The 16,965-nt window shown below is 43.3% G+C and overlaps 1 protein-coding gene across 9 annotated transcripts in view; it reads right to left on the reverse strand.

Moving 5' to 3' along the window:
- Window positions 1-4,731: 4,731 nt before the first annotated feature.
- ATRX (ATRX chromatin remodeler) overlaps window positions 4,732-16,965 on the reverse strand; it is an 85,088-nt gene continuing 72,854 nt past the window's right edge. For 7 of the 9 annotated variants that reach the window (XM_082770735.1, XM_082770738.1, XM_082770737.1 and 4 more), the window contains 5 exons: window positions 11,536-11,685; window positions 10,233-10,358; window positions 9,187-9,282; window positions 8,541-8,669; window positions 4,733-7,704 (listed from right to left, as the gene is read on the reverse strand). In XM_082770735.1, coding sequence (XP_082626861.1) covers window positions 7,426-7,704; window positions 8,541-8,669; window positions 9,187-9,282; window positions 10,233-10,358; window positions 11,536-11,685 — 780 coding nt within the window. In that variant the 3' untranslated portion in view covers window positions 4,733-7,425. Of the gene's footprint in view, window positions 7,705-8,540; window positions 8,670-9,186; window positions 9,283-10,232; window positions 10,359-11,535; window positions 11,686-16,965 lie in introns of all 9 variants that reach the window. The other 2 variants (XM_082770734.1, XM_082770733.1) reach the window with 1 other exon arrangement.

A 16,965-nucleotide genomic window follows, 5' to 3' on the forward strand; every position in this document is an offset into this window, starting at 1 on the left:
GCTGCTGAAGACCTCGTGTGGGGTTACCCAGGAATACGCGTCCCGGCAGTGCAGGGAGGAACCTCCCCGTTCACACCTGTTAAAGCCGCCCGGCCTCACACCTGAACCTGCAGCACTGTGGAAAAATCAGCGAAGAAAAAGCGGAAAGCAACACAAGCAATTAAAACCCACTCGTTTGTAAGTAATTGCCACGGATGAAGATTATCCCTGCAGGCAGCGCTTGGACGGTCACGGCTGCAGAAAGTGCCCGGGCGCGCAGTCCCCAGCAGCTTCCCCCTGCCTCCCGGCGGGCTCAGCCTGAGGTCCGCAGGCAGGGTTTGCAGTGCAGGGTGGGAGCAGGAACGCGTCGCTGCTACGGCCCCTGCACAGCACGGACAAGCACCTGGTAGGAAATGTAGTCCTCTGGAGCATGCAAAAATATATACAAATGCAGATGTTGTGGCTTTGCGTTGGGGTTTTCCTTACCACAGCTTCGTTTTTCACAGTGTAGTTTCTTAGGCTCCGCTTCACAAAGCAGGCTAGGGGAGATCTCAGCCCCTTCAGCTTTAATCCTTGAATTCCCAGGGCGATCGCACTGAAGTGGGAGCGACCCACACCAGCTTGTTCGTGCGCCATCTCCGCTCCTCTCCGCCACCTCCCAGGTCCCTGCTGCAGCCTCTGCTGCCCAAACGCCCCAGCCGGTGCCGCAGCTGTCCCAGACAACAGTCTGCAGACGGCAGTGAAAAGATTAAAGGAGCTTTACCTTGAATGATCTAGACACGGAGGAATTTAATCCTGTGTTTTAAATAAAAAACGTTTATTTACCTTTTTCCTCTGAGTCATCGCTGAAACATCTAATCCTCAGCGGCCATGTCAGAAGCACGATCATTCCTGAAAAGCATCCTAAAATGTACTTTTTTACCTTAGCAAAGGGAAACTCTCAGACCTTCAGCTTCGCTCTGCAGCCTTCTCACAGCCTCGTCCCATGGGTGCTTGTGGCCATCCAGGGGGCCCCAGGGGCGCCGCTGCTGCCAAGGCCACCCCAGAGAGCCCAGCAGCCTCTGCAGGAGTGGGGCGAGGGATCCCACCTGCTGGCTCAGCCCTCTCTCCAAATACTGCTTCCCTTTACACGTGAAGGCAGTTGTAAAGCAGAAGATGGCGCTTCTCATCTCCAAAACGCAGGGCAAAACCACATCTCAGCAGTGCACAGTACGTGTTTTTCACCACCCTGACAGGGAGCTGATCAGGCCCATGGGCGCCACGCAGCGGGCTCGGTCCTCTGGCAGCAGCACCCAAGGGCTGCCACGGACGGAGGCGCCTCCTGCAAAGGGCGTGAGAGTGGAAAACTCTGCAGGCTCGGGGTTCGAGAACACAATACCAGCAGTAAAATGCACCAAGGACTCACTAAGGGTTGGTACCACCACCACCACCACCACCAACAAAAAAAACCAAACACAACAAGAACCAATAAAAACTAACAACAACAAAACCTGAAGGTTTTTTTCCTCCAGTAGGAGCCTTATGCCTACTTGTTCCCCTTCCCCCTGGGCTGTTTTACACGCGAAAAGCTGCGCATCTCAAAACACAACAATAAATGCAACAAAAGGAATTGTTTTTAACAGCTCTCCAGCTGGAGAGAGCTGGGCACGTAATAACCGAGACCTGCATAAAGCAGGAGGAAGGAGCCCGGCAGCAGAGATGGACAATTTCCCAAGTCTGGCTGCAGCGGGGTGTGGAAATGGAGGAAAGCCCTCAGCATGAGGCTGAAGCAGCACCCGGCACATCACAGCATAAACCTGGCAAAAGCAGTCGTGCCCCCAGCTTTAGTGCGTGCTTGGAGGCACGGGGAGCTCTCCTGGGCAGGGGAGGTGGCTCAGGGCTGCCCAGCACCTCCTCTGGAGAACGCAGTGGAGCCCAAAACACCAAGGCGAGTGGATAAACTCTGTGTGGACAGGTGAGAAAGGTGCCCTCCAGGGCAGGAGCTGCCCCGCTGGGCTGCCAGGGGTGTGTCAGCTGTTGGCTGTGGCCGAGATGTCCCCGAAGGAGAAGGACCGAAATTCTTGGTGGTGGCGCATCCCTGAGGACAGCACCGGCAGGAGAAGACAATCCTGGGGACCCGAGCCGAAGGGCGATGTCCTCTTCTGCATCCCAGCACTTGGAGCTGACTCCCAGCCTTGAGGCTTTGCTGAAGCGTAACAGGCTCGGCAACAGGAGCTGTCTGGAGGGCAAAGTCTGTCTCCAACTCAATCCAGAAAGCTTCGTAAAGACAAAGGCACTGCGAGGAAATAAAGGGAGGTTACCGAGCGCTCGCCCTAAGCCACAGGACATACAATACACCAAGGGTAATAACTGGGTTACCTGATAGCTCAGGGTCGTTATTAGCCAGCAGATGCGGGCAAATCATTTCTCCACACTTTGGTGAACAAAATGCTTGCCACGACCTTGCTGGAAAAGCGTTTGGACAGAAGACAAGGTGGTGGGGACCTGTGCTGAAAATAATTCTGACTTTCAAGGCAAACCCAGAGCGTGGTGCGATGCGCTGCTCCTCCAGCTGCTGCAGGCACCCGGGGCAGCCACCCAGGAGAGACACGGTCAGGAAGGCAGGCACTGAGCTCGGTTTGTTGGAGGGAGGCAGGCCCTGGTCCTGATTTTGAGATAAAAAACATCTGCAGTCAGGTGGGGAGAGCAAACAGCACAAGTCAGCTCGATAGCCCGCGATCCGTGCAGGCACCGTGCTACCGGGCTGGGTAACGTGAAAACTTAAATGAACCTAAAAAGTCAGAGAGAGGGACGTCAACCCAGCAGACCACGTTGTGCACAGTACCACGTAAGACTTGTTCTTCTCTCAAAGCAAGTAACTGCTCTAGAGGTGTTCAATCCTCATCATAAAAAACCCAAGGGCAGTAGTTTCCAACCTGTGCTGGGTAGGTTTGAGAAAACATCTGCAAAGCCAACTCCACTGAGGCACCTCAGGTCGTTCCTGAACCACACCAAAGTAATTTGTTACCAAAAATTTGTGTCCACACGTAACCAGGTGTGGCTGATCACCCTGAGAGCACCTGCTGGTGCCAAGAAGAATCCCCGGGGACAACATTTTGTGCAATTCAATTAGAAAAGCAGCCACATCCCCCGACAAAGCTGTAAAGTTACTGTTTTTCATGCAGCATCTCAAGGGCTCAGCTGTGCCCCTCACCCAGCACAGCACCAGGGAAGCCTCTGTGAGAGGCTGAGCACAGAAGGAGGGGGCCTCCCTTCCTGCCTCCCCCCTGCCCTTCTCCAGCAGCGTCCCCATTTTCCGCCTCAACCCCTTGCCAAAACTCCCCTGTGCCCCTTCTGCCATCACTGCCACTCCCTCGACACCCCTCGTGTCCCCTTCTCACTGCGTGCAGCAGGAGGGGAGCCCCGACATGCTCAAAAAGCACTTTTTTGGACACTGCTGCACAGCAATGGCCCTCGTGGAGAGGGGCTGGGGTCAGGCACAGAAGTGTGAGCGCTCCCACGAGCTGCAGCCACCGGAGGGGTTCTGCAGGCCCTCGAGACCCAAACCCCATCCAGGTTTTGCTCTCAGCCCCCCCTGAGGACAGGGCTGGGCAGGGAGCTGGTGCCTTACGCTACCCCACAGCATAGACGGGGCACGGTGTTATCGCAACACCCGCAGGGGTTTGGGCAGGGAGCACCGAGGAGCTCAGCACTCACCCACAGCCGCTGTGTCCCGCTGCAGCCAATGCCGCAACGCTGATTTTTCCAAGCGCCTCCACCTAGGAGCATTTCGGACATTTGTCTTTTCCATAAACACTGAAAATTTATCGAAGCTCAAAACTCTCTTTGCTTAAACTGATAACATGACTTTTATTTACTCCACTCAGACTGGTTCAGGATTTAAGGATCAAATGTGAGTCTTCTACAGACCAAAAATAAAGCAGAAAAGGAAAGCATTCAGCACCTGATGCCTCGAAATGCCACCACCACCCATGGGCGCGCCGTGCTGGCCTCACCTCCAGCAGCCTCCAGCCCCAGCACCCGCCTGAGCCTCCTGCTGACCGTGCTGGGAGCTTTTCCCAGTTCCCACTGTGAGTAATTTCCAAGGACGTTTAAAAACTTGACCCACGCTGTCCTTTATGGCAGCACCTGATTCAGAACCGTGATGATATTCACGTTAAGCAGCTTCCACAGCATCAGCTCCTTGTCAGCCAGCTGCGGGACCGGCTGCACCTCGTGGGGCAGCGACGTGGCTGCAGCACCGGCTAAAGAGAAAGCTTTAAGCACAGGGAACAAATGTAGGGGCAGCTTTAAATGTAATTGCCACTTGATTTTTATTTTTTTTTTTGTGGTTGTAGTAAAGGCTTTTTATTTTTTAATTTTTTGCCCAACAGGAGGGATTTATTAACTGCAAAAGTAAAAAAGAAAAAAAAAAAAAAAAAAGTACAATTTCGAGGCTGAACTACCCAGGTACATCGTTCTGAGTTGGCCAAGCAGAACTTCACCTCGCTCTGAACGATTTATTCCTGTTGGGCAACTCCTCCCTGTTCATCATTTTTATCAGAGAGATTGGCTGCAGAAGCCACTGTCAAGAGTTTATTATTTGAAAACCTGTCCCACAGCTACCCTCCCTAAAAATAATGACCGAACTGAGTGATGGGTACCTCACTGTGGCAAAAAGGAAGAGCTTAACTCCAGCGCAGTGCAAGTTCACAGCTCTCACCAGACAACTTCTCTCACCACGTCCCCGTGGAGTTCATGCTGTACTGCAAATGTAGCACAAGGCACATTGATGTATTTTGGTCACTTTATTAAATGAGATATTAAATAGTTTAAGTTTCAACTACTAAACAGCACTTTGAATGGTGAAAACACAGATAGTATATCGTCATACTTGAATGCTTCTTTTCTTTAAAAACACATTTCCAGTCCTTATATATATTACAAAACAGCCTTATAGGAAGAGGTGACACCTTTTCTATAGTAATTAAGATATTTAATACAGAACTGAAAAGCCATCTAATAGAAACAAAGGCAAGTCTTCACAGCTGTATGATTTCAGCAGCCAAAGCTGGTTGATGGACTGAAACATTACTATACAACTGGGACAAAACATATACAATATCACAATACTAAGCAAAAACGCTTTACATCCAAAGGAATAAACAGGTTACAAAATGTGGAGAATTTAGCAGGCAAAATTGTATTACAAGCAACAATTTTATTTGTCATCTTAAGCCATCTCATCTAGTTAAAACATCTAAAACAAATATAAAAATGAGCCTTTTATTATCTTATTGATGTACGTTGTCTTTAAATATTTGTTAAAGCTTGATGTTATACTCAAAGCACATTGTTATGCAGCTAAAATGTCAAGTGAGAAACATGTATGCAAAGTGGTCCAAGTTTTATTTCAATGCTCATCTCCAATTTCTTCTTATGCATTAGTCTTCTGTTATCCATAGTTTTGTCCAGAATGAAAAAAATGTGCCTTTAAATGTTGCCTAAAACTTCCACATTTAAGTCTTTGAGTTACTGTAAAACTCCATTGAACATTCCCAGGTTTGGTAGAAGGTACTTCTCTTACTCATGACACGTAGGAACATCAGTGAGAGTTGCCCAGAGTACATTTGCCTTCGATTGTTGGTTTCAAAGTCTTGTATTTTCATTAATTCGAGTGTGAATACGTCTCTTTTTGCTCCCTTCCCCCCAAATTAAATGTAATTGTAGAGCTGGCAAAGCACTAGAACATACTGAGGTTCATTTGTGGAATCTCGTAATAAAGAGTCCAAGATGGCAATTTGTTAGCTGGTTTTGCAACAGATCAAAGAAACTCTGTTCAGATCACAAACCAAGTTTTTATCACAAAATGAAATATCACGTAGTATTTGCATATTTAGATGCAAACAAAACAAAACAGAACAAAACATTTGTCCATTCAGGGCAAGATCTCAAACTCCTGCAAGAACAGTTCCAGAAACCAAAACAATTTCAGTTCATGTCAGCAAGCCAGAAGAGCCCAGCAATATCTACAGCAAATGCCTTCATCCGCTTGTTTGTCGAGAATTCTCTCGCTCTTTCCTATACTCGACACACCGTTGCCTCAAATGCTCCTGTCATTTATTTTAGCCCCAGATTATAAGCATTTTTTCAGGGAAGAGTCCACCAAGCTATATTCAAGAGCCCTATTTGTGTTTAGTTAGATCTCCACAAGCACAAGAAGTGTGGGTAGAGAGAGTGCTATTGATATAATAATAAACGAGAAATTTCTCTCTGGTCTACATAAAAAACAACAACAACAAAATCAAGCTCTTTGCATACTAAATGATGTTGTCACACAAATGAAAGGGGATGGGGAGGAGTGCATAAACAAAACTCTTATCTAATGGAGGAAAAGTTACTTCACTGTTCTGGTAGCTCAGGAAGTTATTAGAGCACTTTTTTGGTATCAATTTTAAATTCACAATGGTTCTGCCATTTTAAGGTTGATAATGTAACAGGGTTTGACCCTGCCCACCATCGGCATCCTAACCCCCAGAATACCAGGAATTTAGGTATTCTTGGCCTGTCTCCCATTGCTGGCAACGGGCAAAGACAGTAGCACCAGCAGTAAGGAGTTAACAGAAATGTGCTTTGCATTGGACTCCGCGTAGAGCGAATTCAGGTGAAGGAGAAACATCTCCTACTCCCAGATCACCAGCTGTTTTTCCGTCACATAAAAGTGAAAATAAAAAATGGCAGAAGACTAAGGAAGAATAATTTTCTTCCCCGAGTCACTATTTAAGGCTGTAGACACAGTTTCTATGTAACTGCACGACTCAAAAGTATCAGAGCAGTAGTACTTAAGAATATTGCACTCGATTCTGTTTCAAAGAGTATTTTCAGTTCCTATGTTTCGTTCAGCATAGATGCGATAGTATGAGTCCAGACCTCAGCCAAAAGGAAACTGAACGATTTCTGTTACAATATTCCCACTAATTTCAAGAAATGGGTAAGCAGAAAAGTATTCCATAATTTGAGGAATCAACTCTAATCAAGAACTCAGCTGTGTACAACTCACATATGGTATACTGAAACATACAGACCTGCAGTCCTTCCTAAGCTTCTCAAATTGGATGACAGCTTCACAGCTACTAAAAGTAAGCATAGGAGTTTAGACAGGAAACCTGTGGAGATGCTACTGTTACGGGAGGACTTGTTTTCACTGAAAACAACTTGATATCTCCTGTACTCAACATATGTAAGAAGATTCTAGGCAACATCACTGACAACAAGGGAAAACGTATGTCCTATTTAAACAAAGCTGAAACACTAACATGGAACATGGCATTTAAGGGGACCAACCAAACTTTTTTTTTAATTTTTTTTTTTTTTTTTTTACAGTTGAGTTCTGTTAAGCCATTGATTCCTAAAAAAATAAAAGTTCTTTCTCTGATTTTAACAATCCTTTAGGCTTTTAGTGCAAAATCACATTGATTTCCCTTGGGAAGGCCCTGGATTTTTGCCTCTCATTGGGGGTGGTGCTCGTTGTAAAGGTGGTGGTTGCATACCACCAGACACTGACTGATACATTCCTCTCATATCTATCTGTTGGTAGTTGGAAGGATTCATGATTAAATTTGGAGGCTTTGGCATCATGAGATGACTCATTGCTGCTTGCTGGTACGACATCTGCTGCTGTTGCTGCTGATTGTACTGATGCTGTAGTCTTCTGTTCATAAGTATCCTCTGAACACAACCGATTAACTGTGAAGGGAAAGCAGAGCTGTTAGAAGTGCACAACCCGTCTCAATGCTGCCAGTATCAAGTTCAGAGTTAAAATCAATTTGTTCGGGATAGCATGGCTGAAGGAAAAAGCACTATTGTTATCACCATCACTAATGTGATGGTATTCACAAGCTGATTACTGCAGAAACCATTTAGTAACACCATTTAGGGCCGAGTTCTCTTAATGACTTGCCTATTGTATTGCGTGCAACATTTGGGTAAGTTCCTACAGCAAAATGCGCTATGCTGTGAAATTACTCCCAGGTATAAATTACAGCATTTTTTTGTCAGGTACCATTTATCATCCTTTTGAAAGTCCTGCATGCAGATTATCACTAAATGTTTGCTTAAGAGAAAGCTCTACCACTTGACATAAACTGGGCAGCTTTCAGATTTTGCAAAAATAATTCTAAGCTAAAAACCATTAGCAACACTTTCTATGATTTGTGTTTTGTAAATTGCTTTCTTAGCGCTGGAGTTAGATTTCTCTTTAAGCCTCATGACCTTCAGGCAAACGACTTCAACAGAAAAATACGGTGAGTATCTTTTGAAATGAACATCTCATGAAGTCTCTGCCGATGAGGCTGAGCGATCCAACCCAGCATACTGCAGAAGTCAATTCCTGATGTTACATCATATACACCGCTACTCAATGCCAGCAAATACTTGACCCATGGAAACTCATACTCTGCGAGTACATATTTATACATATCTAAACATACACCTCTATTTTATAAACATACATATGCGAAGTTCATACTCAATATCCCAGTTCAAACTTGGACAGCTGATCAAATAATTGTTAGATATTTTACCATCTGTTGTTTAGTAAGGACGTCGTTATAGATGGCTTCTCGGCGCTTAACATCAAGCTCCTGGCTTGCCTGCCTGCTTAGGGCCAGGGCCTGTACTTGGCTCTCTGTGAGTGTTACATTCTCTTTCCACTGAAAAGGAAAAAAAAAAATATCTTGGCATTAGTCATTTTGACAAAAGCATAATGGTGACTGAGGTCTTGTGTTATATTCCGAGTTGCATCAGGAGTTAAAAAAAATAGCCCAGTTTCTGGAAAACGCAAAATTACACTTGCCCAGAATCAGAAGTAAGAGTTATCAGTTCTTTAGATTACTGGTAACAAGTGAGAAATGCAGCCTAAGATAGATATACAGGCACAAGGAATAGGCAGTATTATATTTGTGTATGATTATTATACTTATTTGTAGAAAGCCATGATTTCCAGTGCATAGCAAGTAGCTGTGGATCTGAAGTGCTAGTCCCGTAAGGCTCTATCACATCTATAAGCCATAAAGGGTTACTGCAAGCGGCAGTGAGACAAGTTAATACACACTGGAAATGACATTAATTAATAACAACTAATTAGCTGAATGACATATATAATGATCATTTCTTCGCCTGATAATGTTCAGCTGCAGGTCTAAACCTATAATGAACTCTTTTACTCACTATTGTTGAAATGATGTCTTCAAGGGGCTGAATTCTTGCTGCAGTTACATTGTTGGTTGCTTCCACAACTTTCTCTCTTCCTTGATTAATGAGGTCCTGAGAAAACACCAATAAATTAATTATAACGCACAGATGCAAAGAACAAATTTCTTTGCCAACTGTTTCTAAGTTTTCCTCATCTTTGGCTTATGTACCTAGAAAAGTTACGTTTTTCTCCTCATTTGCACAAGTCAATTTGTGACTAACAAGACAGATTCGGACTTCCACACAACTGACCTTCAGTTCAGAATAACTGAACAGCACATACAAAACTGGCAACCTACACAGGAGACGGTATTTATAAAGAAATACAACTATTTTTGTACCTAAAGGTTTTCAGACCATCACAGGAGCGATGCTTTTCTGCTCAGGCAAGTTTTCCACAATACTGAGTTTGATGATGTCAAAACCTCAACTCGTTCTGTGCTCAAACTACCGTGCCCTATTTTAGCATAATACTGGCATGTCACAGGTATTACTCCACAGCTGTATTCAATATGGGTCCCCCTGATTTGCATACTTGGCTAGAGATTTTCAATTCTTTCACACAAACTCCTCACCAGACACCAGTAGGCATCATAAGACAACCAAATGCCCTTCCACTACTGCAGTTTACAGGGTGGCACATTAGGAAGAAACGTCAGCAGCTGCTTCAGCTAAGACCTGAGGTAACTGGGAGCGGAGCACACGTTCCTCCCTCCCACTCCTTCTCAGACAGAAGGCAGATGGAGGCACAAAGCTAGATGTGGTAATTAACGTCGGCAAGGAATGCAGTTAATCTCCCTGAACCCTGAGATACTACCCAGATAGAGGTCTTGCAGGTTACATGCATACAAGTTAGACTTCAATTCACGGATACGTAACTAAGCAAAAGAGTTAGCTATTAAAAATAAGAGACCGTTACAAAAATATCAGAATATTAAAGAATGACACAAACCACCTATGTGTGACAGAGTAATACACGCATGCTTACAGCAACGCAGATGTTCCAACAGGTCGCTGCTTACCTCCAGCTGCTGGTTGCTCATTGCTGACAGAGCACCCAAATTGAAAGGAATATATGGGGTCTGAGAGTTGAAATTTGTGGGAAGCATGTTGGTCCCGGTCGGCATGTTGAAACGCATGGTCAAGCCCTTGAAAACACAAAACGCACTTGTCTGAACAACTGGAATAATTCATGTTCTCTAACAATCATTGAAGCAGCACGCATGGACAAGTCAGCCCGTACGTGGCACAGGGAGGCTGAGCTATCCCACTGCACCAAGGAGCCTTTCCAAACCCCAGTTCAAAAGGGCATCTCAATCACAGCGGAACCCCAATTCTAGTCTTCAGTTAATATGGGTGTTGAGCTTAATTATTTGGTCATTACTAAGACAAGAATAGCCAAGGTTTATTGTTATATCTGAAGTTGTTTAAGATGCATCTTTTAATTGCAAACCCATTACTTAATGCTGATTTTAACTAGATTGTAATAAAAACCTAAAGAACTGAAAAGGATAATTTACTAAAAGGAATATAAAGCTCTTCTCCCAAATTGCCTTGGAGAAAGCCACATAAATGCTCACTGAAATTTCTTGTATCCTCCTATTTCTTCTCCTTCACAAAGCCTTTTCCCAATACTCCATTTCATTTGTCATTTGTTCATTAAGGACTGTTAGTGGCATGTTATATTCCCAAGTTTTGTTGTTTCAGATTACTGATCAGGTCTGAATACCACACTTAGCCTTTCCAGATTTTTTTTGATGTTAAATTCCAGTTACACCAAGTTACCAATACAGTTTAAAATGACAACAAAACCAAACCAACCCCCACAGAACCCACCTCTCTATCCAATTTAGCTTTCTGGCTACCACCTGCTTAAATATGAAATAAACAAGATACAGGAAATAAGGGGGGAACAAAACAACAAGACTTTAAGTCCTTTCTAGCAGATGCATGCATGTTTGTAAGATCGTGGCAAAAAGTTCTGAAATCAATTCTACACCTTTCATGGAACTAGAGATTTCCTCAAGTTGTAAAAGCGAGCTATTAAACAGGACACCAGTTCAGTGTAATTACGAAATGGAATATTTCTGTGTGCAGAAGTAAAAAGTTACTTTTAAATGGAAGTAATAAAGAAGATACACACAAAATAAAAGCATCAGAAGAGTAAAGAAGACACGGTATCCTCGTTTTTCATGAGTTTACTCTACATATCCATTTCTTGGCTTATGAGAAAATAATTTACCCCAAAACAAACGGAAAAGGTGAATGGTACTTTATATAGAAAGGTTATTTTCATACGCAGCAAACTGGTACAGATAGTTTTACCTTCTTTTCTGCTTCATATTCTGCCCATGCTGCCTTCCTTTCTTCTTCAGTGAGCTCCTCTTCCTCCTTATGGTCCAGGAGCGAATCATGTTCATGATATCCGACTATATACTCTTTATTGATCTGAAGCAATTCTGCCAGAATTGTATCCTGTTCAAATGAAAAAGGGATGAGAGAATAAGAAGTCACTTGGTAGCTCTATTATATTTACTCTCTGTGCAGGCCTTACTGCTTTGACCCAATTTTCACAAACAGCAGCTCCAAGAACTTCAGGGAAACAAAATTAAAAAATAATTGAAAAGTAGAATTTTCCTCAGAGGGCGGGTAATGGATTAACAACCTGCTACAGAGATGACAGTCAGATCTCTTAATGAACCACAGGAATGCTCTCAGATTCCCCAACAATAAATGCACTTTAACAACCTAAAAAGAAAGGAATGTGCTAAATGATTTTTCCTTTGCTAGGACCGGACACCTGAGAGGACCTATCAATAATCCGCATCTGTGATCTATAAGGAGCACCGCTGCTGGTTGCAGAGCACCGAGTCGTACTTTGCTTCATCAGCTGCCTGTCGGTACTCTGCAAAAAAGGCTGCTTCCTTCAAACTGATAAATAGTCCCCCATTTGGGCTAAAAAAGTTCAAATCTCTGCTGTGAGCAGGATTTGATCAGCAGGCAGCAAGTTAGCTTTCTGTATTTCACAACACCCTTACGTTTAACTGCTTCTAAGGTTTAGGGAAATGTTTACAGTGCCCTTTACACCTACAGTCTATCGTGAAGGTTTTGTTTGCAGACATACTGAAATTGGGAGCTGCATTAACACCAAAAAACCCTCCTGCTGTTTTCCAGTAGGCAGCACTACCAGAACGTCAAATGGCTCCTGGGTGAAGCAAAAAGAAGCTGGCTGCTCCCCAAACTGGCTAGCGGCTACTGCTCTCCACTGGACCCCAGATGCCATGTTTTGGTAGATCATTATCTCAGTTCAGAAGGGAAATAAAAACAGAACATGAATGGGAAAAGCTGGGATTTCAAGGCAGCGTGTTAATAACGGGTTTGCAGTCCCCATTGTCACCGCCTCAACATTCCTGTCTCCGCAGCTGTTCAAAGATGACGCCTCTTTGCAGTAAATAGAGGTAACGCTGCAGAGGATCAAGGGGGCTCTCTACAAAGACGACTACAGCCTGCCCCTCCCTGTACCACAGGAGTCACCATTTCAGAAGGAATGACTGAATGCTTTTTTTTTCTTTTTCAATGCACCTGCAGCACTGATAAGCCCGCCTAACTGAGAAGCTCCAGGAGCCCTCAGCATTCCACCTAGGATTAATAACACAAAGCCCTCGTCCCATTGAACTTTCTGATCCACTCCTGAAACGAACCACGGTGAATGCAGTGAACGAGATGTCTTTTTGCAGCAGAATTACACAAATACCTACAGACCCAATTGATGCCAAGCCCTTCTTCTGCCAGACCTCTGTACTTTGGGAACCTTGCACTTGAGAGTCCTGACCAGTGGCTTTGCCATGACAGCTACAGAAAGTTGTTCCTGTGCATGTTTAAAGCTCAGTTGTAGTACGCAGAAGGTAAATGTAAGTAACATAAGGAACTACATCAGTCAGGCTTTGTTTTATCCTTCTGTTATCAACTAGTCTTACTACATTTTGACCCATGCTTTCTTCTCCAGCTCTTCGAGAAAGCATTGTGTAGGACCTGCACAACTCATGGGCACAAGAAACACGTAATAGGATTTTGGGGTGGTGGGAGAGAAGGACAAGAGGGAGAGAAAAAAAGGAAGCATTAATGGGATGTGCAGAAAACATCTAGAGGAAGGGGGTGAAGAAATCAAGGAGATATTACAAAATTAAGTTAACACGATTAAAAAGCACTCTCAACACACTGTAGCTGTACATCAGCGCGTGGAGGGTTCCAGGCCATGCATATGCATTAATTTCCATGGTAACACTACTATTGAAAATAATACTGGAATATAATCCACACTCACTTGGCCAACAGAGTCTTCAAAATGTGGTTTAAATTACATCCAACTGCGTGTTTGCTTTTCTTTGTCTAAACTTTATTTTGCATCAAATATGATGGAGCTTGAAAACTGGTATATGGAAGGTATCGCCGTGTGATTTATTTCACAGGGAAGAAAAATAATAAATTCCCCTTATATATGAAAAAATGCAGCAGATGAACATTCCCTTCATTTGTTTAGCTTGTTGATAAGACAATGATTATTGTTTATGAGCTTTTAGGTGATATCCTGGTGATGACTTAAAAATTTGAAGAGAGATTTTCAAGTTAATTTTTAAAAAGGATTAATTTGTCATTTAGACAGAAATTAAATGCTATGCAGAGGTAAATGTATTAGGAAGGAAATCTTCCACAAAGGAATCTAAGTTATGCTGTAGTTCATAAAGGTGTTTTTTTTTCCTCCACTAATTTAAAATTCAATACCAAGGTTAAAAATAAAAATAAATGAAAAATAAAAGCCAGCAAATTCTTTGGGTTCTGAAATGGAAAGCCTTCCCAGAATTCACAGAACTGTCCCTTAGTACAAAAACACAATAAAAATCACGTCCTAGGAAGAACGGACAAGGAACAAGGTGCCACGGTGCCAGCTGCGAGGGGCACGAGGGCCCCTCAAGCCTATTTTGTCCTTGTCCAGCTCCCACCTCACCTGCCCTGCTCTGAAACACTGCACTGATCACGGCACCCAGATATCAGTGTCTGTGGTAAAGAACTTCGGTGGCAGCTACGTGATACCAGCCAGGTCTCCTGGATAGCCCAGGGTAATCCTTTGGGAGCTGAGCACTAAGGGTCTGAGAACCTGCTTTTAAAAAACCAAAGCAGCCTAGTCATCAGAAATCACACTGATTTTAAAAAGGACTCCAAATCTATTGTTAAATTCAGGGCAAAGTGAAATGTAGCACCCAAAAAACAGTCGCAATGCCCCGAGGAGAACTTTCTCACTTCAGACTATCTTCTCCTTTTACTATTTCTGTAGAGTAGCAATTTAGAGAAAGTTTTTTAGCCTCTAGTCTGTATTAGGCAATGAGTCACTACATTTGCATAAAGCTCATGGGCTATATACAGTAATTAGTTCTAATTATTTCTATACTCGAATACAATGAATTTGAATCAATGATTACTCAGTCTTAAGACACCTGTTATGCCCTTCAGACAGCACTTCTAAGGCAGTCATTTTCAAATCTGCAGGGACAGCAGATGAATGAAATGTGTTTTCAAGCAGTGGAATTTAAGACTGATTTAATAATTCAGGTGAATAACATTCACGCTAAGAATACTGTGTTGAAACCCAAGTATTTACATTCTTCAAGACGTAGCAGGACTTTGAGAGGGGCAGGGGCAGAGAAATGGCACTGTGAAGTTACTGTTGTAGTGCAGCACGCCTTTTCCCCCGAGAGGGGCGTACACTGGCTCTTAGTGCTCCCGGGCAACCTGCAGGTCTTGCTCAGACTGCGATGTGTGGAAAACTGCTGCTAAAATTAAAACTTGACATGAAACTTTGATAAGCTTCCAGGAAAACCTACATATTCCACGTTTGCCGTGTGGCTTTTCATATAAAATAGCAACATTCAGCATCTTCCCCTCCACCCCCACCTATTAACAACATTTTCTAAGAAAACCCTTCTTTGACTGAACCTTGCATATTCTCATATTCTCAAGGATGTATTTTGAAAATCAAGTAGCATTCGTTTCTTCACTCACATAAAGGCTTTACTTCTTTCTTTTAAAACAATCCACAATGAATTCTCCTAATTTTTTCATAAGAAATTGATTAAAAATATTTTTTCTTACATCAAAGCAGCTGCAAAGCGTGTCGAATCTGCAGGTTCCAAGAGCAACCCTAGTGCTCAGCTCTGAACCACTCCTCCTCAGCACACGATTCCTGACTGCTGACCTTCGAAAAGGTAGCTTCACTCAAGTCAAGAAGTAAGGTGACTTAGCAGACAACCTGCAGAAAACTTATTTCTCTAGGGTTTTCCAGAATAAGAAAACTTATTTCTCTAGGGTTTTCAGGCAGGGCATGCTGAACTTACCACAAACAAAGCGTCTTAAATAAAGGCTTAAGTTCCAGTTGCTGTGCAATTAAGGGCTGTTACAGTAACATGCTTCTGAAAGCATATCAGTCTTTATAATCCACTTTTTTCTCTCCAAAAAATGCAACAAATGCAGCGTTAAATTCATCAAATCATTTAAAAAAGATTGTTATTATAAAGGTAAGTCATGCATCTCTGCTCTAATTCCACTGAAATACGGAATAGCGAGCTTTCTGGATGAGTAAGATTACATGATTTTGATATTTATACCACCCACTGCAATGTTTTCTACAGCTGGTATTTGCTTTTTGTCGTTTATGTAGAATTTCTAGAGAATTAGATAGTGCAAAAGAAATAGGTAAATGAAACAAAAGTTAAACAAATGATACTGTAAATAAGGTATGAGCCACCGGTCAGTTAAACGGAACTCAGGAGTCAAGGAACAAAGCACTGAACTGCTGCACTGGCTCACCTGTGTGCAAAGCAAGAACCTGACTGTGGATAAAATGAAAATAACAGATCCTGATCAGCTGAAAACACAAACACAGCCAAAATAATAATAATAAAAATTGGGATAATCAAAATAGTTAAGGGGAAAGAGTTTTGTCTTTACAAATATAAAAAATGTATTAAAAAAAATATAAGAAACAAACAAAAAGTTCTGTGACATAAATTACTTTGCAACAGTTTACTACCTTGGCACTAGTCACCCAGACACCCTAAATGTTCCTATTTCATCTCTTCTTGGATGAACTATCCAGGAATCAATAATTAGACAAAGTTGCTGCTCGTGTATATATGATGCCCTTGCAGGACAGATTGCACTCCTGGCCTCAGACTGCCTGGTCCAATCCCAAACCACGAGTCATACTTTGTGCAATGACAGCTAGCGATGTCATTAACTCTCCTGAGACACATCTTTCCCAACTAACAATTCAACATCATTTCTCCACAAGCAGCCCAAAGACACGTGAAAGCACTGGCTACCACGCATGCTACAGGCAGCACTGCTCCCAGCCAGCAGAAGTCACGTTCCTTCCTATGGCACCTTCACACCTCACCTCCCAGTTCCCCAATTCTGCAGGAGCTGAGGGAGCTCAGCATCCCGCAGGTTTCTTCCTCACTATCGCAGACCCAAGCCTGATTCAGGGACACAAAGAAAGGGAGAAGATTATTTAGGGGCTAGCTGCCAGCCTTCCACATTCTGTGGAATCAGAATCAGGAATACAAAACCCTGCTTCCAGCAAATACATACAGAAACTGCTAAAATAAGATGAATCTACCTGATGACTTAGAGCCCTTTCAACCATCAAATGAAAACAAAACAGATGAGAAGTGTGCCCAAAGATGCACATCTCAATAACAG

This window comes from Aythya marila (assembly GCF_965140915.1).
Source record: "Aythya marila genome assembly, chromosome: 13".
Taxonomy (NCBI): Eukaryota; Metazoa; Chordata; class Aves; order Anseriformes; family Anatidae; genus Aythya; species Aythya marila.